The 25,140-nt window shown below is 37.4% G+C and overlaps 1 protein-coding gene across 1 annotated transcript; it reads right to left on the bottom strand.

Moving 5' to 3' along the window:
- Nucleotides 1-6,997: 6,997 nt before the first annotated feature.
- N6AMT1 (N-6 adenine-specific DNA methyltransferase 1) lies at nucleotides 6,998-21,106 on the bottom strand. Its single transcript, XM_032393346.1, has 6 exons — nucleotides 20,965-21,106; nucleotides 18,882-18,968; nucleotides 18,013-18,103; nucleotides 13,173-13,256; nucleotides 9,106-9,247; nucleotides 6,998-8,078 (listed from the first exon to the last, which is right to left on the bottom strand). Exons 1-6 carry the CDS (start codon nucleotides 21,096-21,098, stop codon nucleotides 7,972-7,974), a joined length of 645 nt encoding a protein of 214 aa, XP_032249237.1. The 5' UTR covers nucleotides 21,099-21,106; the 3' UTR covers nucleotides 6,998-7,971.
- Between the last annotated feature and the right edge of the window lie 4,034 nt (nucleotides 21,107-25,140).

Below are 25,140 nucleotides of genomic sequence, written 5' to 3'. Positions count from 1 at the left end.
AAAACCATCTGAACCTGAACTTTGAAACTTTTCTGAGGGGGAGTTCATAATAAGCATATAAGTACTCAGGCTTATTATTTCTCATTAGTTTTTTTCTTTTTTTAAAATTTTATTTTATTTAAATTCAATTTATTAACATATAGTGTATTATTAGTTTCAGAGGTAGAGTTCAGTGATTCATCAGTTGCATACAACACCCAGTGCTCATTACATTCCATCATCCAGTTACCCCATTCCCCCATCCACCTCCCCTCCAACAACCCTGTGTTTTTCCTATAGTTAAGAGTCTCTTATGCTTTGTCTCCCTCTCTGATTTTGTCTTATTTTATTTTTCCCTCCCTTCTCCTATGATCCTCTGTTTTGTTAAGTTCCACATAAGAGTGAAATCATACGATAATTGTCTTTCTCTGACTGACTTATTTTGCTTAGCATAATACCCTCTAGTTCCATCCATGTCGTTGCAAATGGTAAGATTTAATTTTTTTTTGACGGCTAATATTCCATTGTACATATGTATAAATGCCACATCTTCTTTATCCATTCATCTGTCGACAGAGATCTGGGCTCTTTCCATATTTTGTCTATTGTGGACATTGCCGCTATAAACATTAGGGTGCAGGTGCCCCTTCAGATCACTATGTTTGTATACTTTGGGTAAATACCTAGTAGTGCAACTGCTGGGTCATAGGGTAGCTCTATTTTTAACTTCTTGAGGAACCTCCATACTGTTTTCCAGAGTGGCTGCACCAGCTTGCCTTCCCACTAGCAGTGTAAGAGTGTTCCCCTTTCTCCACATCCTCGCCAACATCTGTTATTTTCTGACTTAATTTTAGTCATTCTGACCGCTGTGAGGTGATACCTCATTGTGCTTTTGATTTGTATTTCCCTGATGCCGAGTGATGTTGAGCATTTTTTCATGTGTTTGTTGGCCATTTGTATGTCTTCTTTGGAGAAATGTCTGTTCATGTCCTCTGCCCATTTCTTGACTGGATTATTTGTTTTTTGGGTATTGAGTTTGATAAGTTCTTTATCTATATCTTTATCTAGTATCTATATCTTGGATACTAGCCCTTTATCTGACCACTGTTGTTCAACATAATACTAGAAATCCTAGCCTCAGCAATAAAAGGCATCCAAATCGGCAAAGAAGAAGTCAAACTCTCACTCTTCATAGATGACATGATACTCTATCTAGAAAACCCGAAAGACTCCACCCCAAAATTGCTAGATTTCATACAGGAATTCAGCAAAGTGGCAGGATATAAAATCAATGCACAGAAATCAATTGCATTTCTATACACTGAGAAAGAAAGAGAAATTAAGGAATCGATCCCATTTACAATTGCACCAAAAACCGTAAGATGCCTAGGAATAAACCTAACCAAAGAGATAAAGGATCTGTACTCTGAAAACTACAGAACACTCATGAAGAAATTGAGGAAGACACAAAGAAATGGTAAAACATTCCATGCTCATGGATTGGAAGAACAAACATTGTTAAAATGTCTATGCTACCCAGAGCATCTACACGTTCAATGCAATCCCTCAAAATACCATCAACATTTTGCACAGAGCTGGAACAAATAATCCTAAAATTTGTATGGAACCAGAAAAGACCCCAAAGAGCTAGAAGAATGTTTCAAAAGAAAAGCAAAGCTGGGGGCATCACAATTCCGGACTTCAAGCTCTATTACAAAGCTGTCATCATCAAGACAGTATGGTACTGGCACAAAAACAGACACACAGATCAATGGGACAGACTAGAGAGCCCAGAAATGGACCCTCAACTCCATGGTCAAATCTTCGACAAAGCAGGAAAGAATGTCCAATGGAAAAAAGACAGTCTCTTCAACAAATGGTGTTGGGAAAATTGGACAGCCACATGCAGAAGAATGAAACTGGACCATTTCCTTACACCACACACAAAAATAGACTCAAAATGGATGAAAGACCTAAACGTGAGACAGGAAACCATCAGAATCCTAGAGGAGAACACAGGCAGCAAACTCTGTGACCTGGGCTGTAGCAACTTCTTGCTAGACGCATCTCCAAAGGCAAGGGACACAAAGGCAAAAATGAACTATTGGGACTTCATGAAGATAAAAGCTGTCGCACAGCAAAGGAAACAGTCGACAAAACCAAAAGGCAACCGACAGAATGGGAGAAGATATTTGCAAATATCTTGCAAATAGCCCCTTAACTACATCTTTTGTCTTAAAAAGTGATATTCTTCTTTTCCAGATAGGTAATATTTACAGGCTCCAGGGATTAGGACCTGATAACTTTGGGGACAATTATTTAAACCTATCACATCTGGGAACTTGTTAGAATGCAAATTCTCAAGTCCTGCTGAATAAGGAACACCAGGGGTGTCTTAACAGCAATCTTGTGGTTTAACAAGTCCCCCAGAGGATTCTGGGAGAATGCCGAAGTTTGAGTTACCACTGCTTTAGAATGTTGGCCAGTTCATCTCCGTTTAAAAATTACTGGCATCGGGGTGCCTGGGTGGCTCAGTCGTTAAGCGTCTGCCTTTGGCTCGGGTCATGATCCCAGGGTCCTGGGATCGAGCCCCGCATCAGGCTCCCCGCTCAGCGGGAAGCCTGCTTCTCCCTCTCCCACTTCCCCTGCTTGTGTTCCCTCTCTATGTCTTTCCCTGTCAAATAAATAAATAAAAAATCTTTTTAAAAAAAGGAAAAAAAAATTACTGGCATCAAAGTATTCACAGTATCATCTTTCTATTTGTGCCTTTTCTTTTTATCAATGTAAAGAGAATTTTTTTTTTCAAATTTCACCCTTTGACATTGTCTCTTAAAATTGATTTTTGCTCTTATGTTTATTATAGTCCCTATTTTCTACTTGAATGTATTCTAACTTCTCAAATTGGACACTTAGTATATTAATTCTGAGCCTTTTTTTTTTTAAATAAGCACTTAAGGCTGTAAGTTTCATTCTCAGTTTTACTTCCACTGCATTCCCTAAATTCTGATACTGAAATTATCATTCAGGAATTTTAAAAATGCCAATTATTATTCTTTGAACTATGAATTATTCAGAAGCATGTTTTGAATTTTGCAAATGTATGAAGTTTAAAAATTTAACTTTTTCTTAGTGATTTATAACCTAATTGTATTATAGTCAGAGAATATAGGCTATATGATACTGATTCTTTGAATTTTATAGGGACTTGCTCTTGGCCTAATATGTAATTAGGTTTGTAAACATCCCATGTACTTAACGTATTCTCTAACTGTTGGTTCCAGAATTCTATATTATAAATCCACCTTACATCTATTGTTCAAATCTTCTACACTTATCATTTTCATGTATCTCCTTGATGCAGTAGTGATTGAGAGGTGATGTGAAATCTTCCTATATGATAGATTTGTCAATTTTATGCTTGTGTTTCTATTTTTATTTTATACAGCATGAGGCTAGTTTACTAGTTGCACTCAAGTTTAGAACTGTGACTATCTGCCTGGTGAAGTGTAAATCTTTATCATTCTTTAGTGCCCATTTCTAACAATGCATTGGGACTGTCTGTATGAGCTTCCCAGAGCTGCTGGAACAAAGTATCACAGAGTAGATAGCCTAAAGCACCAGAAATGTATTCTCTCAGAGTCCTGGAGGCCAGAAGTCTGAAGTCAAGGTGCCATGCTCTCTATGAAGGCTCTAGGGAAGAATCCTTTCTAGCCTCTCCTAGCTTCTGCTAGTTGCCAGCAATCCTTGGCATTGCTTGGTTTGTAGACTCATCATTCCAGTTTCTTCCTCATCTTCACATGGCATTTTCTCTATCTGCATCTCTACATCCAAATTTCCCTCGTCTTACAAGCACACCAGTCATACTGGATTTAGGGCCCACTCTAACCCAGTATGATGTCATCTTAACTTGATTTCATCTGCAGAGACCCTCTTTCCAAATAAGGTCACATTGGCAGGTTCTGGTTGGACATGAATCTGGGGGAGGCACTATTCAACCTAGTACAGTGAGCTATTAAGGGGGCTATCCCACCTTGTTGATTTGTCTGATATATCTTCATCACTTTATTTCCAGTCTTTTTCTTTTTTAAAGATTTATTTGAGAGAGAGAAAGAGAGAGAGAAAGACAGTACGTGTGTGCAAGTGGGGGGAGGGGCAGAGAGAGACTCTTAAGCAGACTCCCCACCAAGCATGGAACTCAACACAGGGCTTGATCTCATGACCCTGAGATCATGACCTGAGCCAAAATCAAGAGTCAGATGCTTAACCGACTGAGCCACCCAGGCGCCCCCCATTTGAGACTTTTGTGATGTTTTTCCTTTTCCCTGAAACACACCTTTCATTTATTTATTTATTTGTTTGTTTGACAGAGAGAGTGAGAGTACAGGCAGGGGGAATGGCAGAGGGAGCGGGAGAAGCAGACTCCCCTGATAAGCAAGGAGCCCGATGTGGGGCTCGATCCCAGGACCCTGGGATCATGACCTGAGCTGAAGGCAGATGCTTAAATGAGCCACCCAGGCGCCCCTGAAATACACCTTTTAGAAGTTCATTTACTGTAGATCTCTTGTTGGTAAACATTTTTTTTTTTTTTAAGATTTTATTTATTTATTTGACAGAAACACAGCGAGAGAGGGAACACAAGCAGGGGGAGTGGGAGAGGGAGAAGCAGGCTTCCCGCAGAGCAGGGAGCCCAATGTGAGGGCTCGATCCCAGGACCCTGAGATCACTAGTCTAAATGGATGCTGACTTCATAAAAATCCATCAAGCTAGACACCTAAGACATATACAATCTATAAAGTATGTTCCACCTCAATACAAAGTTTACATAAAAAGAAAAATGAAAACAGAATGGAGATAGGCATTGGTATGTATTGTATTATTTTATATGCAAAGTAATTTTAGTGTATGTATGAATCACATCCTACATCTACACATAAAATGATTTACATTTAGTCATAAAGGTTCCTAACATGGCTATATTTCTCTTAATCTCTTCCTGAGTCTTTTCAGTCCTGTCTAAATTTTTCTCTTTTTTCAGTCCTATCTTAATTTGTATTCCTTTTTCTTCCCAGTATGAGGAAAAAAGAAAAAAAAAAAAGTAAAAGAACTACATCTAAATTTTGGAATGGAATATTATCACTCCTTTGTTTTAAAATACTCTGTTGTTTTGTTTGTTTGTTTTTTTGGTAAGCACAAATTAACACTAATGCATTTCCATGTCTGTATTTCTCATTTTTAAAAGTCGACTTCATGGGGCGCCTGGGTGGCTCAGTCGTTGAGCGTCTGCCTTCAGCTCAGGTCATGGTCCCAGGGTCCTGGGATTGAGCCCCACATCGGGCTCCCTGCACCGCGGGGAGGCCTGCTTCTCCCTCTCCCACCTCCCCTGCTTGTGTCCCCTCTCTCGCTGTGTCTCTGTCAAATAAATAAATAAAATCTTTAAAAAAAAAATAAAATAAAATAAAAGTCGACTTCAATTTGTTCTTTCCAGTTTCTTCTTGTATGAGCTTTTCTTTATGTTAATTCTTTAAACATGTCAAACATTCCACAATCTGAATATAACAATTCCACTGTTTATACACCTTAAGTGTCTGGTTTTTTTTTTTCCTGCTCTCATTGATTGTAGCTTCTTGGTGAGCAACGGTTTAGATAATTTTAATGTTAACTTTTTCATGTTAATGTTCCTACCTCACATACATAGGATGAATTAAATCCTACAACAGAGGTTAGCGTAATCTATAATAGTAATAGATTATTATTATTTTTCTTTTCATTCAAGGTATGACAGTTTTTTTTTGCTGCTTCCCTTGGGCCAAATGATGTGGTTTTACAGGTCCTCTTTCTTCCTGTATTTAACAGCTCTTTCTTAACACGAAGAGAGCTGGATCTGCACCTCTCCTCCTGAAGGCTCCGGGCCACAGTTCTGACCACCAGGACACAGCGTCCACTTTTCACGCTAGCACTGCTTTCTCTTGTTTGCAGAATGCAGGTATTTCCCTGTCTTTAATTACTATATTAGTCTGCTAGGGCCACTATGACAAATACCACAGGCTGGGTGGCTTCAACAACAGGAATTTATTTGCTCACAGTTCTGGAGGCTGAAGTCCAAGAGCAAGGCGTCAGCAGGCTGGGTTTCTTCTGCAGTCTCCTGCCTTGGCTTGCAGATGGCTCCTCTCACTGAGTTTCATGTGGTTTGTTTCTGTGTGTGTAAGCATCCCTGGTGTCTCCGTATGTCCTAATCTCTTGTAAGGAGACCAGTCAGATTGGATCAGGGCCCACCCTGATGGCCTCCTTTAACCTTAATTACCTCTTTGAGGCCCATCTTCAAATATACTCACCTTCTGAGGTTCTGGGGATTAGGACCTCAACATATGAATTTGGGGGGACACAATTTAGTCCATTAACAGTTATCCTGAAGTTTTGGGGTCATCTATGTAGCATTTCTATGTTTTTAATCTCCTATGTTGACAGTCGTCTTCTATGCGAATTTTAAAGTGTTTCAAATGTTATCTGAAAATATTCAAGACCCCATTCTCCAAAATTATAACTAAAGACCCACAATAAAGTTCTAAGTTTTTTTAGCCTTTTTTTTTTAACTGTAACATTTCAGATGACTATTTCTGGGAAGGGGAATATATTTACAGATATTAGACTCAAGTAAATACTAATTTTGACATCTTTACTGCTGCATTATAAGCAAATTGAAAGAAAGCGTTTGGGAGTCAGATGTGTCTGAGTGCTGCCATACTGGCTTTACCCTTTAACTACTGTGCTTCTTTGGACAAGTTATTTGACCTTTCTGAACATCAAAGGAGGGTAATTCCACTCTTTCTGTGCATTGTCCTAAGCATTAAATAAGAATGTGATTTAAAACAATAGTTCTAGGGGCACCTGGGTGGCTCAGTCAGTTAAGTGTCTACCTTCAGCCTAGGTCATGATCTCGGGGTCCTGGGATCAAAGCCCATGTCAGGCTCCCTGCTCCATGGGGAGTCTGCTTCTCCCTCTCCCTCTGCTGCTCCCGCTGCTTGTGCTCTCTGTCAAATAAATAAATAGATCTTTAAAAACAAAAAAAACAAAACAAAACAAAAAACAATTGTTCTAAAATTTGGTGCACTACCTTAATGAACACTGGGAAGCACGTTTTAAAAGATGCCATTTTTAGGTCTGTTCAGCAGAGGAGTCCAGGGGTCTATGGTCAGGCTCAGGAATTTATAATCTTAAAAAGCTTCTCCAGTTGATTCTGAATATAGCCCAATTAAAAATAAATTCTAGATTCCACTCACTCTGATCCTACACATATAGGCAAGAAGAAAACAGAAATATATGACAAAGGATAAAAGGTAGGAAAAATCTGACCGGGGAGAAACATGGAGGCAGAAGGCATTCTAAGTAATAGAAATAGAATGGAGACAGTGAACAAGTGAAAGTAAATTAAAAAATTTTTTAAATGAAAACCTTTTTAAAATTATACAAGTCATATGTTATCATTGTGCAAATGCTACCATAAGAGAGCAAAAGTCCCCCGTTCCCTCCTGCCATGTACCTTCTGAGATGTTCCGATGTTCACATACACACATACCCTCTCTGCTGGGTTTCAAAATTATACATACAGGATCATACTGTTTTGTAACTTGCTTTTTTCCCTCAATAGTACATTAGGAACACCTTCAGACCTGACTCATGTTTAGTGACTGGATACATCACTCATGTTCAGGTTTTATACGTAAAATGCAAATAATATATGTTCTAAATGCATTTACTAGCACTTACTCAACTATTTCTGTAGGCTTGATTACCTGGGGAAAAGGGAATGCAATGCCCTTCCCACCTTTTTCTATATAACCTGACAATTTCACTTGTTAATGAAGAAATGACTTCAGTTTCAAAATATGCCAAATACATTCAGCTTCTCTCTCTATATATATTCACATATATATTCAATATAATATATATTATCAATATATACAATCCAGCATAATACACAGCACACACAGTAAGTTAGGACTTGGTAAACTTCAGGACTGAGAGGAGTTCTTGGCCTGCTTGCCTGGAAAGTGCAATAGTCCCTTGTAGACCTCTTGTCATCATTGTTTTCAAAATTTCTTCTAGAATAAAAATTAAAACAAAAGGTAAAATCCAATTAAAATCATCTAGTGAAGAGTGTATGATCACTAAACAGTTTAATAAGATGATAAACGCAGACTATTTGCAAATTCTACTTATCTGAGAAAACAATGTATACCAAGTAAATTTCTATTAAAATGGACTTTAGTCAAATGGGAGCACCTGCATTTTCAAGGTGTCGTGGAGAACTCTAATCATACTGAATGGCCTTGCTTTGCAGTGGTGGCCTACTCTGGACTCAACAGAAACATTAATTAAACTTGTCGTTATAGCAAGTAATTAGTTTAGTTGCTTGGCTCCAATCCTGGCCTTTCCTTTGGGATGAAAAAAGTCAATGAAAGTAGGGCAAACTGTACAGTGACATTAAACAGTGGAAGTAAATGAAATAGCTTATTTCTTTCAGGTATACTGAAAAAAGCAACACCTTCCCTTTTGTAAATAAGTGATACTAAAAAGACTGAATTAAGAAAATGGACTTACAAACAAAGCAAAACTTAGTAATCATTATGTGATTTGAGGGGCTAAGGACATAAGATATAAGATGAAAATCAAACTTGTGTACTGAAAGAGAAGAAAGATTATGGTCAATTTAGTACGGAGTCATCTGAAAACCAAGATCTAAAACTCCATACCATGAGCTAGCTTTAGTTCACATGAACTAAAGAGTACATAGCAGAATTGTCAAGGGCATGTAGACTACAATGTGGAGAGAAAATTCATAATATTCAGGGTGAGGTGTTAAAAGAAGAAATTACAGATTTTGTGTTTGAATATTATTTTATCAATTAGGGGAAAAACTGTCCTCTCCCTTTAAAAAAATACTACTTTCTAAAACCAGAAAAAACTGTATCTTAAAAATCTCTCTTCTTTCAATATGAATGTTATGTTTGTGTGAGCTGTTGTCAGTGATTATATTTACAGTATTTCAGGTTACTTTATAGTCTTTAACATTATTAACTTTTGATTTCAGCAAAGTAAGTGGTTAGAAGATAAAGTAGTCTGGATTACCTGGATTGTTTTCTTTAATGGTAACCAGATAGAATAATCCTCTTGGTGACAGAAGGTCTGGAGCCAGTGGGAAGAATCGGTCCATGACTTCCCGACCATTTCTGCCACCAGCCCAAATGGCTTCTACTCCATGACTTCCTACCTGTGACCATTTAAAAAAGACCGTTTTGTTTTGATTCAAGTTACATTTAGAATCACACACAAAATCTTTTTGACAAGTAACATTCACCAAACAAGTATATACTTTGTATTTTACTGCTGTCCAGGAGGCAGAAAAGTTGAATCTGAGCCCCACCATTTCCTAGCCCTGTGACATTATGGAAGTTTGTCATTTTTGTGAATTAGCTTCCTCCCTTATCAGTGAAACCAGAAAAACAATAGTTTTAACTGTTAAAGTAGAAAAATAGTAACAAATTAATTTTTTCCATTGCTAGGAATAACAGAGGAAATATATTTGAAGTTTGAAAACAGTGCTCTGCAAATATCAAGTGCTTACTAATAGTTGTTACTATTTATGCAATGTTTATATTGATAGACATAGGTGATTCTTATACTTAATACATAACAATCAGGAAGAAACTAAAAGGGAGATCTTACATTATAAGAGATCTACTCTGCAGGAAGTTTGTTGAAACTACATGTCCTGCTTCATCTGGCTCTCTTCTAGATTTAAAGTATGAATTGTACAGACCTTTTTAAGGAACCTATTTAATATATAAAGGTTCACCAAAGCCTTTTTCCCCATAACGATCTAATTCTATCGTAGAAACAAAACACATGAGAGTTCATACGGTATTAAAAATCTTTAGATTCTTATCACTGTATATCATTTTCAAAACTAAAGAATATTTTGAAAAAAACATTCAAAAACTGTTTTAACCCTAATAATTATTTTCTTTCTTATCCTTCAATGGTTTTGTCCATATTTTAAACTAATTGTATACAATCATGCCTACTGCTTTTATTCATTTAAATGGTATATACTTCTCCATTAAAGTAAATTTATTTATACCTGTAACTATATACATATATTATTTTACAGATAAGGGAAATACATTCATATACCTGCTTTTTTAAAAAATTGCACTTCCCCCTTTTACTGTTTTGCTTGTCTGCTCCTTCCCCATCTTATACACACACACGTTTTTTTCTTTTTTGTCCATGTTTTACAAAGACAGGATTATATTCTATATTTTTACCCCATATCTTGCTTTTCTCACTCAACAATATCTTAAGATGAGCTCTTCATGTGATCAGGTATGGTTCTGATTTACTCTCTTAATGGCTGCCTAGTATTTTATAATGGAAAAGTATAATATCTTATGTAGCTATTGATGAGCATCCAATGCATTCATTTACTTAAATTTTTTTGTATCTAATTTTTTAAAAACATTTATTTGTTTCAGACAGAGAGAGCGAGAGAGAGAGCAAGGGAGCAGAGAAGGGGCAGAGGGAGAGAATATCCAAGCAGCCTCATGCTGAGCGCAGAGTCCCATGTGGGGCTCGATCGCACAACACAGAACATCAGGACCTGAGCCAAAACCAAGAGTCGGATGCTTAACCAGCTGAGCCACCCAGGAGCCCCCTTTTGTATCTAATTTAAATTATTCTGATATCTATCATAAACTTTTCAATACAATTTTCCACAAAGTAAATTATATTAGGAAATTTATCAGTTCCTCTGTTTTCTGTCAAGACTTTCCTCCTAGAGACTTCCCTTTCCTGGCATTCCTAGAATTACTTCTTTTTCTGGGGCTCCTGTCTTCCTCTTCCTTGGTATACCCCCTTATTTTGGTGGAGCCCATTCTATGGATGTTTCATCAGATAAAGTAGTCTGTGGACAGAGTGCATGGTGATAAGCCTGTCTTTCGTTATCCTCTTCCAGAATGGACTAGTATCCCTCTGTGCTAGACCCTGTTTATATGCCTCCCCAGGGATGCTCAGCCAGGTTTATCTGCTTCCCCCTAAGGGAAGATCTCCTGGCACCAAGCACATTCTTATAGACCACAGAGGGAGGGTTTCCATCTTCACAGGGAGGAGTCATGTTTGGTCATCTGCTATTTGCCTGCTACCTGAGCCTTGCTGTACCTGCTCTTGATCCTTCATAGCTCACAGGCACAAGCCAGAAGTGCCTAACCTCATGTTTCTACATATACTAGTAAGTAGAGCCACAATTTTTTATATGCACAGACTCCCATTTTTATATTATGTATCCTGGATCTAACCTCTAAGTCTCTTATCTTTTGCCTGCATGATTTCCTTTTTTATCTTCAGGCTCTGTGCACTGAAATCTTTCATTTGGTTTCCAGAACACCGATTCAGGTCTTGACAGAGACCAGATTCTCTTTTAATTCATTTCCTAGTGTTTTATTTTGTAAAACATGTTTTTAAGCTCAAGGAAATCTTTGTTGTCCTACACTTTGATTCTGCCGTCCAGCTAACTGCTCAGCTCATGGGAATTATGACACTAGCTCTGGCTGTTGGGACTGTGAAAGAGCCGAGGTCCTGCCTCCTCTCAATCATCTCCATGTTCCAGCAGCTGTAAGGCTCAGGAGAAGCAACTATGTAGCTTAGTAGTGGGAATGTGGGAGAAAGGAAGCCCATTCATGTCCCCATGTTCCCAGAATCTCCTCTTCATTCACTAGTCTTGCCAGAAGTTTGTAGACCTGATGGACCATGATTTACTTAACTACCTCTCCTCTGTTACATATATAGGTTCATATTATTTGTCATAAATAAACATGCAATAAACATATTTTTGTGAATGTCAACTTTTATTCTACTGTTGAATGATTTTTTTTTTTTTTTTAAAGATTTTTATTTATTTACTTGAGAGAGAGAGAGAACATGAGGAGGGGGTGGGCAGAGGGAGAGGGAGAAGCAGGCTCCCCACCGAGCAGGGAGCCTGACGCGGGGCCCGATCCCAGGACCCCGGGACCACGACCCGAGCCGAAGGCAGACGCTCAACGACTGAGCCACCCAGGTGCCCCAATGATTTTTTTTGTTTTAAGATTTATTTATTTATTTATTTGTCAGAGAGAGACAGCGAGAGAGAGAGCGAGCGCACAAGCAGGGGGAGCGGCAGGCAGAGGGAGAAGCAGGCTCCCCGCCGAGCAAGAAGCCTGACTTGGGACTCGATCTCAGAACCCTGGGATCATGACTCTAGCTGGAGGCAGAGGCTCAAACGACTGAGCCATCCAGGCGTCCCTTGAATGATTTTCTTAAATTATATCTCAAGGACTGAAATTACTGGACTGAAACATTTTTATCACTCTTGATATTTATTCACATAGTCCTTTCCTAAAGAGTTGTATTAAGTTGCATTGCCCTCAATCTCTGTTCACCTTATGACTTTCCTTCTCAAATGGGTTCCTGTGTCAGAGGAGCAACAAGTTCTTAGTTGCTTAGCTGCCCTTAGTAGTAATAGCAGCTACAGAGACTTCTGCCATCTTCGTAGAGGAGAATGTAATGTTTATCAGCCTTGCCAGAGAACGATTCATCAATGAATAAAACAGGATCATGAATAATTCAAGGAAAGCTAGCCTTAGTTTGTTATTAAACTTTGTCTGCCTTGACCATTCTCTCTTTAAATTGGGATATGATTTACCGCTTCATTATTGAGATTTTCCAAATCATATATTTCAAGATGTTTCTTTTCCCTACCTGAAATAAGAGTCACCCCCCCAACACCTGTGAAAGGAGGAAATTGTTGACTTTCAGAAAGAATTCCTATAATGAATTTAAGGATGATTTAAAATATTGTTTTGCAAATTTGCCATTCATGGTAAAGGACACACACATGCAAATTTAAATATATGGCCTGATTTCGATGGGAATTTTAAGGATGAATATGGGTCACTGTATTTCCATGTCTACCAACATACTTAATTATGAGATTTGAGATTCCTTTCCTATGTCTACCAACATACTTAATTATTGACAATTAGGAATAATATCAGACCAGTCTGTGTTAATCAGCAGCTGACTAATGTCATATAATGAAGTTCATTTGATTTTAAAGAAAATAGCTGAAAATATTAATAATTAAATCTTGTTACATGTCTTACCTCTTCAGGTGGAGTCACTACATAGGGGGGATTAAACACCAGAAGATCAACTTTTTCCTTCAATCTTGGTAGTAAGCCTTTGACCTAAAGGTTTCAATAGTCAGAATTTTAAGCTGGATTCAGAATTAAAATAGATAAATAAATAAATCTTTTTACAGAACAATGTGTTAGAGGGCTAAAATTGTAGACCGAGATGGAGATAAATATTTTTACATTTTCATTCAGATACAGATTATATGCATTTACCTAAAAATAGGAAATTAAACTATTTAACAGAATGAACATAAAATGTCCAAAAAGCCTCTGCTTTTTGACAGCTCAGATGTTTACACTCTGGGTTCACTTTTAGAATATTAAATAAGGAAGCAAGCTCTCCTATGTTCTATATCGATATACATATACTTTAAAGCTATTGCTCTAACTTAAACATTTATTTTCTGTAACCAAGAGAAATGTTTTATGAGATGACAAAAAACAACAGAAAACACATATATATAAAAATATATATACATATATGTGTATATGTATTTATATTTACTTTCTACTTTAATCACTCATAAATATACTGGCTGGAACAATTAGATATCAAAGAAAGGGCTAAAAAAAGTGGAAAAGACACTGAAAATCTCAGTTGTTTGGCATTTTGTAAACCTTTAAACAACTGGGTACAATTTTCTATGGAACCACAACAAAAATGTCTTTTTAAACAAAGTGCTTTTAGGGCACAATGCCATTTAAAGTATTCCCTGGATCCCTCTGATGACTGAATTACACACATACTCACAAAATCACATCTGGTCATGTCACCCCGCACTGTCACAGGTACAGTAAAGTAAAAACACTGTATCTGGATAGGTTTTCACCCCTAAAGCCATTTCCTTCAATTACCACTTTGTACAGACTCTTGCCCATGAATTCTGAGGCTGTTTCTTTTTTTTTTTTTAAAGATTTATTTATTTGAGAGAGAGAGCAAGCGCACGTGCGCACATGCAGGAACGGGGTAGAGGGAGAGGAAGCAGACTCCCCACTGAGCTCGGAGCCTGATGCGGGGCTCGATCCCACAAACCCTGAGATCATGACCTGAGTTGAAATCAAGAGTCGGACACCTAACCGACTGCGCTTAACCGACTGCACTTAACCGACTGCGCCACCTAGGTGTCCCCTGAGGCTGTTTCTTGAGATGGAATAGCTGAAGTACTTCAAGGCAGGGTCCAAGTGTTAGGTATTTTATTAACATTCTTATAATTCTCCCATATATGCACAGGGACCTACCATTATTTACTAAATATTTTTCATTAAATGAACCTTTTTCTGTTAAGTAAGTTTGTTCTAAAGGGAAATCAGTATTACTTCCTGGAAATAGAAATGACTACAAGGATAAATGTGATATAAATAAAAAACTGTTATGGTTATAGTTACTGCTGCCAGTCTGAGAGTGACCCAGGTCATCTGTCTCTTTGTTAAAGAGACATCTGCAGGGAAGCCTGGGTGGCTCAGTCGGTTAAGCATCTGCCTTCAGCTCAGGTCATGATCCCAGAGTCCTGGGATCAAGCCCCGCATCAAGCCCCTCATTGAGCCCCACATGGAGCCCCGCATCGAGCCCCTCATTGAGCCCCACATGGAGCCCCGCATCGAGCCCTGCATCAAGCCCCGCATCGGGGTCCCTGCTCAGCGGGGAGCCTGCTTGTCCCTCTCCCTCTCCTGCTCGTGCTCTCTCACAGCCTGTCTCTCAAATAAATAAATAAATAAATAAATAAAAAAAATCTTTAAGAGAAAAAAAAAAGCGAGACATTTGCAAGTGTTTAAAAGGTGTTAAAACTGAGACCTTCTCCCAGATGTAATCAAAATGGCTGAAGGAGAATTAGAGAGGAAAGAGCTTTTACATTATGTGATTCAAAGTTATTTAATACTCAGTCATACCATCTCAGTACTGGGCACATCACTGGGCTATTTACACACAGCATGAAACACTGCCTCACAACTTCCATTTTATCCAGGTTTCTAAAAGCAATTCTATGTTTGTCATCATAAGAAGCCTGTTAACCATACAGTTCAAAGAAAACACGCGAATAGCATCTTTGAGGAGATGTTACAGGTAACTTTTCTTTCCCTATTCATTTAAAAAGTGAAGAATAACATTTTTGAGGGAAGTGATTCAGGTATACCCTTGTCTGCAAGTAGGAAGATGACTGGTGAATCTGCTGTTCCTTTCAGTAGCGATACTGCAGTGAGGAAATACATCTGAAATAACCAAAAGCTTTACTTTCAATTACATAAAGAAATTAAGTTTCTCACATTGTAAAGAAAAAGCTCAGAAGGTAATTTTCCAGAAATGTTGAGTAAGGAAACTAGAAAAGAATTTGCTTTGTAATTGTTTATGGCTCTGAGGTACTATATACTAATAATCATTGCAGTACTGGATTTTAAATAAAGGAAAAAATGGATATTAAAACATGGAAAATGAGGTAGTTTACAAAGAAAATGGATTTAAATAAGAAAGTCACGGTAGGCTGGATATAAGGTCTAATCACACACATCTCTCACCCATCCACATTCAGCTTTTGGGTGGTCTCAGAGCATTAGAACAGATCCAAGAATTGGGAAGTAAGCAAAAAAGCCCTCTGACAAGAAGTTTTAAATCCATATAGCAAAATGTACTTTATTCATATGAGAGGCTCTTTTTCAGAGCCCCTGAACTCTTAGTTTAATTTTTTTTTTTTTAAAGGAGCACAAGCAGGGGGAGTGGGAGAGGGAGAAGCAGGCTTCCCGCGGAGCAGGGAGCCCGATGTGGGGCTCGATCCCAGGACTCTGGGATCATGACCTGAGCCGAAGGCAGACACTTAACAACTGAGCCACCCAGTCGCCCCGAACTCTTAGTTTAAATACAAGTTTAACTAAATCACTTGTTCGGTATTCTAGCACAGAGCACACGGAAAGAGAGAGCGAAAATGCCACCAACAGGTAATAGTAAAATAAGACAACATAAAGCAAGTGAAGAGAGAGACAAAGAGGAGAGGAAATAAAAACTCAAAATCACTGCAGGCTCTAGCTACTCAGTGTAAAGACAGAAAGCCCTGAATAAGCCTCATTATCACAGCTAGCACGGAATAGTAACTAAGGTTCATATTAATGACCCTGAATCAATCAAAGGTAAAGTTATGTTTAGTTTGTTTTAGGAATATAAGGAAAGGCATATGACATGTCTGAAAAAAGTCTTTTTTCTAAAACGAAAAAAGAAGCAAAATGAAAGTACTACTTTGTAAACAGGTAAGCTTAGTTATCCAAAACAATGACTTTGTATCATGGCTGTGATAATCTATGCTCAGTGTTCTGAATATAAACAAACGTAGAGTTTTGTAAGTGGATCATAATACCTATGCTAATGCCTACTTCCTTCTTTCTTTGTCGGTACTCAGTGTCACCATCACCTTGAACCACTGAAAGAGCTGACTCTGGCATGGACTACCACGAGCCATGTCCTGAAACAGCTGTGAGACCCCTAGATTTAAATTAGCATGGTCTGGGCTTAAATTCTGTATTTATCACTTTATTAGTTATGTGACTTTAAAAAAAAATGAACCTCACCTCAGTTTCTACCTCTGTTAAAAAAAAAGATATTCTGAATTTCTTATATCTCTAAAGTTTTATTATATCAAAAACATATATTTAACACTAATCATGGACACATTAAAGAAACAAGTTAAAATTTTAAAGGGCAAAACCACCACAGTGATCCCATGTAAATCACCTGAGTACCTTTCTTGATAATCTAGTTTTTAATAGCAGTAACAAGTTCTAATAGGTAAGAATTTCTTACATATTTGGCTTAATTCCTTCCAAGCTGAAAAGTCATTTGTGAGTTTAAAAAAGCAGAAAAGCTAAATACTCTTACCACTGTAAGAATAATACAGGTCAAGAAGCACAGAAAGCATTTTTCTTATCCCTACCTGGTACATGCTGTTATGATTTTTTGCTTGCAAAAAAGGACTTATAACAACAACAAAAGTCCAAAATTATCCAAGTCTTACTAATTAAAATATTAAAGGAAAACTGCAACTGGAAAATATATGTGTAACTTAAAATAAAATGATGGTTCTGTAATTGTGATGTGTCGTTTTTACCTGCCCAGGCCTCATTCCCCTCTTTCTTCTGATTTTATCTCCTTGATCTCTATTGGGTAAGCTCTATCTCCTCTCATTCTCAATCCATGTGGCTTGGGTAGGGCTTATGCCAATGCAGCTGCCGGGGTGGGACTATGACTCAGGCCTAAACCAGTCATCTCCATATTTCGATCCCTTTTGGCCATAGTGAGAGATTGAGAGATGGTATATGATCTAAGATGATCGAAGCAATACTCATTCTGGGGCTTGTTAGACTAACTGAATAGAAAGAGTTTCTTTCCATGGAGGGGTGAGGGAGGTGTTTGCTGAGAAATAAGATACAGACATGCAAGTATCTTCTTACCATGAAGGGAAAGACTACCTAGAAATAGAGCCAATAGAGAAGTTCAGAGCTAAGAAAAAGATGCCTATCATATCATTTGAGTTCCTGGAGCCAGCTGTGCCTGAAGCCACACACTCTCTTTACTTAAGCCAGTGTGAACTGGATTCTCTGTCACTTCTGACCAAAAGATGACTGATCCTTCCAAGACAGTAGAAATTCCCTTTGAATTTTGGACAAGATGAATTACAACAGTCAAGAATTTACTTTGTAAATTATGGGGTATACTATTTAGTGGATTAAAAGTTAATTAATTAATCACCCAAGCTTCTTTGACCTAACCATCTTAACCTTAACTTATTTGAAAAGGAAATCAACTATCATTGGACGAACAGCTCACCAAGTCTGTAATTACTGGTTGAATGTGGACTTTGTTACAGTGTGCCGTCTCCAGAGTGCAAGCTGCTGCCTCAGGATGGATGTCAGTGCACCTAGAAACAGAAGAGAAAGAACACTATCTTACGACCATGAGGCAAACCTATTACTGAAAAATTAAAAAATGTTCCACTGCTTTTATACAAAGCAGATTTAGAAAAAAATTAAAATGCTTTAATAATGGTGAAGGAAAAAAAACAAAGATTTGTTATATTAATGAAAAAGAATGTTATATTGATAAAATGTGCAAGAGTAGAAAATATACATACATGCATACACATCTGAAGGCATTTACTAAATTATGAATCCAATGAATACTATGCTATCACAAAAATGAAATTTAAAAGGAATTTTTGAAAAATAGTCATGATACAATATTAAAGATTTTTTTTTAAAGATTTTCATGATACAATATTAAATGAAAAACATAGGAAATGGGGAAAAAAAAGAAACATACTTGGACCACGTGTGGTAGAATTGGAAGTGACTTTTATTTTCTTCTTTACACTTTCCATATTCTCAAATTTTCTTAAAAAATTTAAGTAACTTCCAATTTTTTCTGGTAATCAGACTATTTACCTAAAAAATTTCAAATTTAGAAATACCCTAAAATTATTTTGTTGCTTCTATAATTACGTAGTATGATGGAACAGTTTTGGACATGCAGTTATAATTTTTAGGGAAGAATAATTTACAATCTGAGTCCTTACTACACTTAAGTAGACCCTTTCAGATATATATTATTTATTTACAAAAATGATTTCATTTGAGCGTTATACCCCTAGTGAATTTCTTAGTGGAAGATATGGATGAATTTGATATACTTACACTTACATGTACAAAGCTTGAGGACCTATCATAGAGGCTAGGAATGCAGATACCACTCCAGACCCTGAACCTACTTCAAGGCATATTTCCACTCTAAAAAAAGCAAAATAAAATAAATATGAGTATAGTAGGATAAAAATATACATCCCAGAAAATGACTCTCAATCTACTTTTAATATGTATTTCTCCAGCATCCCTTGTCCACAAATATATGGAAATATAAAAGAAATTTATAAACACACTAATTTCTGACAACCACTTCGTGCTCATTTAATTCTGTTTAACTCAAAATTGTTTGGAGTTTGTAATTTAAGTCCATAAAATAGATGGCTTTCAATTAATTTCTACAAAACATCACGTAAAAATTATGGAATAAGGTTGAGGGTTGAAAATATTAATATGAAAAACATCAACCCTTCTCACAAGGAGCTCCTAGTTTAGTATTTCCCCAAAATGATAGGGTTAGTAGTATTACATTATTTATTTATGAAAGATGTTTTCTCTCTCATTTAAAAGTACAGAACATTCACAAATGCATTAGCATATCCTAGGGAAAAAAAATTCCTTTCTCTTAATAGATTTAGAGCAGCAAAGAAATTCCTTATTCGTACAACTGTACATTGAACTGGAAAAATATCAGAGTATCTGATCTTAGAATATTAGTAGTAACTTTAACATGCTTTTGAATAAATTCATTATACTGTATTTTATCCTTCAATTAAATTTATTTCCCTGCCTATAATCTACATATGCATCAAAAGCACCAATTATTTCTATCACAGAAATGGGTTTGATGGGATTTAGGAGGTCTCTCCAGCAACTAACTCCTCAAACAACTATCCAACTACAAACTCTAGCAGCTTCTAACTTCTGGAACCAGTCCACATTATCTGACAAAACTTTATTATTCTGTGGGAAGGTCTGTTGAATCTTACCAGGCAGCTTTTATTTGAAAATAACTATCATGCTTTCATAAACAGAATTCCAAGACCAGAAATAATCTGACTTCACAACAAAATCAGCTCCTTTCACAGCAATTGCAATGCAATTTGTGTTTCTAAATCTTTCGGGGGTATCTTGAGACTAAAAGACAAATTATAAAAATCAGTACTGTACCATTCTATATTCCAGTAAATCCCAAAGTTCCATCGTTTACAATGGAAAGCTAGTTTAGTAAGAGTTGGGGCATTTTATATATGGAAAAATCTGACCAGGTTTAAGAGAGAGAAATAAAATATAGAAATATAGATCTATGAAGCCTGACAGCTGTTTCATCTTGAGAAAACCAATTTCAAGTCCTGATCTTTAAATAAATCTAATTACTCAAATTCCTTTCATTAAAAAAATTACAATGTAGGTATTCATTCTTTTAATGTCATTTAAAATTTATGGGGGCACTTGAACAAGTCAATTTTATTATTTATAAAGTGCTCGGGAAAATTCCATAGGCTGCTAGCTATGTAGCTATTTACATTTTTAAGTTAAATGAAAAACTACGTTCTGCGTCGCACTAGCCACATTTCAAGGGTTCGGTAGCCACACACGGCTAACTGGCTATCGCTACAGGGCACAGAACGCTGTTCAGTGGGTTTAAAAATGCTTCTCCACGCCTGGATCTCCAGCCTCATTTCATTTTTGTGCCCTTCCGTTGCTACAGGGTGCTTTTGTGTACTGAGTAAATTAAATACGACGCAGCTTTTAATATTTACTAAAAAAATTAGTATTAATAAGCAATATTTTCGGAATATTTGGTTTTTGAACGTGTTATAATATCGCTGCTCTCGGGAGCTTGTGTTCTTCAGACTAACAGCTGAAAGGAAAAGATGTACATATGCCGGCGTGAAAAGAGCTATGGAGCTCCTGCGACCAAAACAACACCTTCGCAAAAGTAGGTAGCTCCCTGGCCCGCTCATTACAGGTAACTACAGGAAAGTCGTCTGTAACTGCGTTCTAGTGTCAGTGTTCGCCAAGTATGCGGACACCGCCTCCTCGGGGCAGACAGCACCCCTCCTTTCCTTGGCTCTCCTTCAACACCATCTCTCCAGGACGCCCGAGCCCTCTCCCGCGGGGACCCTTGCCCCCCTCGCACCCCTTCAGCTCGGCCGCTGCTGCCTCGAGCGCGTCCAGCAGCAGGAACGTATCCTCCGCGGGCTCGTACACATTGCTGAAGGCGCCGCGGCCCACGTGCCCATGCAGCGGCGTGGGGAAGCTCGGAGACGCCATCTTCCTTCTCTCCGTCCCACGCGCATGCGCCAAAATTGCGCGTGCGCAAGCCCGGCAGTGGGGGGCGGGGCGCCAGAGGCGGAGAGAAGAATCCGGGCTTGTTACTTCTAACGGTTTGTCAGTAAATGCTCTTGGAATTTCTAAGTAACCAGTTATATGATCTGCAACTGCTGACATTTGCTTTCTTATTTCGAATATTTAAATTTATTTCATTTTGTAGATTAGCACTTGATGCAGGGCATCCTCGATTGTTTTTGACTAAGGGGAGTGTTTTTATTTCTTTATTCTCCATTTAAAAGTTTTCTTCTATTTCTTGTTTGCAAAGAATTGAAAAAAATACATAATGGTTACTAAATTTTACTTTTTTTTTTTTTACATCAGCTGAACTTTAAGCTTTGAGCTTTTAAGATTAAGATTTTTTCTCATTTAATTTTTTTCTGTAGTATATTATAAAAATTACCTTCCTGATGTTAAATCATGAAGGCATTCTTTTTAACTCAAGCAAGATGATTTTTCTTTTAATACCCTGCTGAATTTGGAATGCTAATAATCTAGCTCTGTTTGATTATGCTATCCTCACAGGATGAGTTAGGACATTGTTTCTGGAACATTTGGTAGAACTCACCCATAAAATTGGATGGATTTAGTGCTTTTTTTTTAGTGGATGGTTCTCTGAGTTTTGGGGCATCTTCTATAGGTTATTAGACTATTCAGGCATTTGCATTCTTTTTGAGTCAATTTTTGAAATTTCCCAATGAAACATTTTTACATCTAGTATTTAAAATTTGAGTAATAAAAATACAGAAAAGTACTCAGATTCCATTTTTTAAAACCCTGAGTACTTACCACCCAGAATTGACAATTAATAGTACTTTCTCATATTTCCTTAAGAGTTTTTATTTTATTTTTAAAATACATATTATACTATATATTATTATTTTAAATGTATGTTAAATATAATATTTATTATAGGGAATTAGCTCACATGATCATGGAGACTCACAAACCCAAAATCTGCAGAGCCAATTTCCCATCCTTAGAAGAGTTTTTAAATATATGAACTAACATATTACAGATGAAGTGGATGTTCTTTCTGCATTCGCCTTCAGTTCCATTTTGTAAACCTCTTTCCAACCTGACTTCTGTCATGAATTTAGCATGTATCCCTCCAATCGATGTTTTTATGCTTTTACATTCAGATATTCATGAGCAGTGTATGGTTAGTGTGTTTTCAAATTTGTTTCAGTGGTAATAGGTTGGACAAACTGTTCTTCCCATTTCTTTTTCACTGAAAATTTTCACTCTGTGTTTTCATATATAATAAAGTTAGTTTATTCCTTTTCATTGACAGATAGTATTATATGAAAATATAAAATATCCTATCCGGAATGGATAAATATCTATTGGTAAACATTTAGTCCTCTCCAGATTTTCACTATTATAAACAATACTGTAATTAACTTTCTCAAACATGTTTTTTTCTGATCCTGTACAAAAGTTTCCTGGGATTCAAGCCAGAATGGATTAGCATGTTGTATACACATTTTCAATTTTACTAAAAAACATTTTCAAATTTCCAAATTTCTTTCCAACCATTGTGCTTGGTTGGTGGCAGACTTAATATTTGATTTAATATTATTAGACTTATTTTTAAAATTTATTTTAAATTGAATTGCCCTGATTGTGGTTGAGTTTAGGCATGTGTTCATATGATCCTCATTTGAATTTATTCCTTTGTGAACTGTCTGTTCATTTTTGCTTATTTTTTTCCTTTTTAATTTTGTTTTTATTTTTGTCAAAGTTGATACAGGTAATTTAATAGGCCCAATAGTGCTACATGAGTTACTATGAAAAACAGTCCAGTCTAGTACACCAGCATCTAATTTCTCATGTCTCATTCTCCAGAGATGACCATTTTCAACTTTTAGCTGTTTCTTTGGCCATTTGTCCATATCTCTATGTACCAAGCTTATAATGATATTACTTCATTTCTCAATTTTTGCATTATCTGTTGAGTTCCCATGATAGAAGGTAAAGTTCACGTGAGAGAAGGCAAGAAGTTGATTCTCCTGCTGCCAGTAAACAAGTGTAATTGCCAGGCCCCCTCTTCCTATCTTCCCAATATGGTTATACTGTGATTGATTGATTGATTTTTACATTATTCTGTCTATAGAAATGCTACCTGGAACTCATTTCTCTATTACACCTGTTACTTTTCTTCCTTGCACAACTTTTTGCTTTCCCTTGAAGTTAATAATCATCTGGTGTATTACTTTCCTAGGTTTGCCATAACAAATTACCACAAACTGGATGGCTTAAAACAACAGAAATTTATCCTCTCAGTTCTGGAGGACAGAAGTCTGAAATCAAGGTGGTGGCAGGGCCATGCTCCCTTATGAAGGCTCTAGGGAAGAATCCTTCCTTGCCTCTTGTAGCCTCTGGTGGTTGGCAGCAATCGGCCTTCCTTGGCTTGCAGCAGCAGCATAACTCCCATTTCTGCCCTGGTCTTCATGTGGACTTCTTTCCCAAGTGTCTTTTCTTTCTCCAAACCTCTTTCCTTATAAGGACACCAGTCATGGGGTTTGGGGCCCACCCTAATCCAGTATAACCTCATTTTTTTTTTTAAAGATTTTATTTATTTGACAGAGAGAGACAGTGAGAGAGGGAACACAAGCAGGGGGAGTGGGAGAGGGAGAAGCAGGCTCCCCACCAAGCAGGGAGCCTGAGGCGGGGCTCGATCCCAGGACTCTGGGATCATGACCTGAGCTGAAGGCAGATGCTTAATGACTGAGCCCCCCAGGCACCCCTAACCTCATTTTAACTTGATTACATTTGCAAAGACAGTCACACACACACACACACACACACACACACACACACACACGCATGGGGTTGGGTGGGAGAGTTTAGGATTTCAGCACATCTTTTTGGGGGGATGTGATTGAACCCACAACACCTAGTACTAACTGCTCTTTCATTTGCATAGTTTTCCATATAACACAGTTCAGCCTCAAAGTCTTTTCTAGTTGTTTACCCCCTGCCTGCCCTCTACCCCATCCCAGTACATTTAAAGACATTGAGCATTCTGGTTATTTCTGTCTAATCTCTTTAGGCACCAATATATGTCTCTAGGATTCATCCCTGGGTTCTGTTTCTTCAGCTCTATCCTCAGGCTAGCCCTTGCTCTGGTACCAGGATGGCTGCATCTTACAGCTTCATACCATAAATTCAGTGGCAGAGGTCTTTTTAGTTGCTTGCGCTAAAGTCCTGTCATTTACTCCTTCTTATTGGCCCCAAATGGGTCCTATGCTAATGCTTGAATTGATCCTGTGGCCAGGTAGATGATGAAGTGATTTCCTCACACCTGTCTTGGGGCCTGGAGGGAGACCTCATCACCACCAGATAGCCAGAATGGTACTCCAAGAGCAAAATCATGGCACTGATATGGGTGCTGGGCAAAAACACAAAGTGCATACTACATGGAAGCGTCTCACAGATGGTTGGTGATTACTTCCCTCTGGCTTGCTATTGCCTTTTTGTTTTGTTTACAATATTTTTTACTATGCAGATATTTAAAAACGATTAAATCTATTTTGGGGGGTTTCTGATTTTTGTGCTGTGCTTAGAAAATGCTCTCAAAAAAGTTTATTTTCTGGTTTCAAAGTATAGACTTCACTATATTAATTGGATCTACCTCATTAACTAGGTCGTTAGATCTTTTTTTTTTTAAGACTTTATTCATTTGTCAGAGACACAAGTAGGGGGAGCTGCAGGCAGAGGGAGAAGCAGGCCCCCACTGAGCAAGGAGTCTGATGCAGGACTCGATCCCAGGACCCTTGGATCATGACCTGAGCCAAAGGCAGACGCTTAACTGACTGAGCCACCCAGACTTCCCCATGCAAGTCAATTTCTTAATATATATATTATATATTTTTAATATATATTTATATATAATATATATTTGTATAATATATATATTTACATATATATCTTATATATTTTTTACTTTTCATCTTGTTGAATACTTGGTGGACTTTTTCAA

Source organism: Phoca vitulina, unplaced genomic scaffold, assembly GCF_004348235.1.
Source record: "Phoca vitulina isolate PV1807 unplaced genomic scaffold, GSC_HSeal_1.0 scaffold72, whole genome shotgun sequence".
NCBI classification, from domain to species: Eukaryota; Metazoa; Chordata; class Mammalia; order Carnivora; family Phocidae; genus Phoca; species Phoca vitulina.
Note: the sequence above shows the minus strand (reverse complement) of the source record. Positions and strands in the feature narration are given on the sequence as shown.

Coding starts and splice junctions, on each gene's coding strand:
- N6AMT1 (XM_032393346.1), bottom strand. CDS start 21,098: ATGGCGTCTCCGAGCTTCCCCACGCCGCTGCATGGGCACGTGGGCCGC. Junction 18,969..20,964: donor GCAGCGGCCGAGCTGAAGGG/GTGCGAGGGGGG, acceptor TGCTTTTTTTAG/AGTGGAAATATGCCTTGAAG. Junction 13,257..18,012: donor AACCAGTAATTACAGACTTG/GTGAGCTGTTCG, acceptor TGAAACCTTTAG/GTCAAAGGCTTACTACCAAG.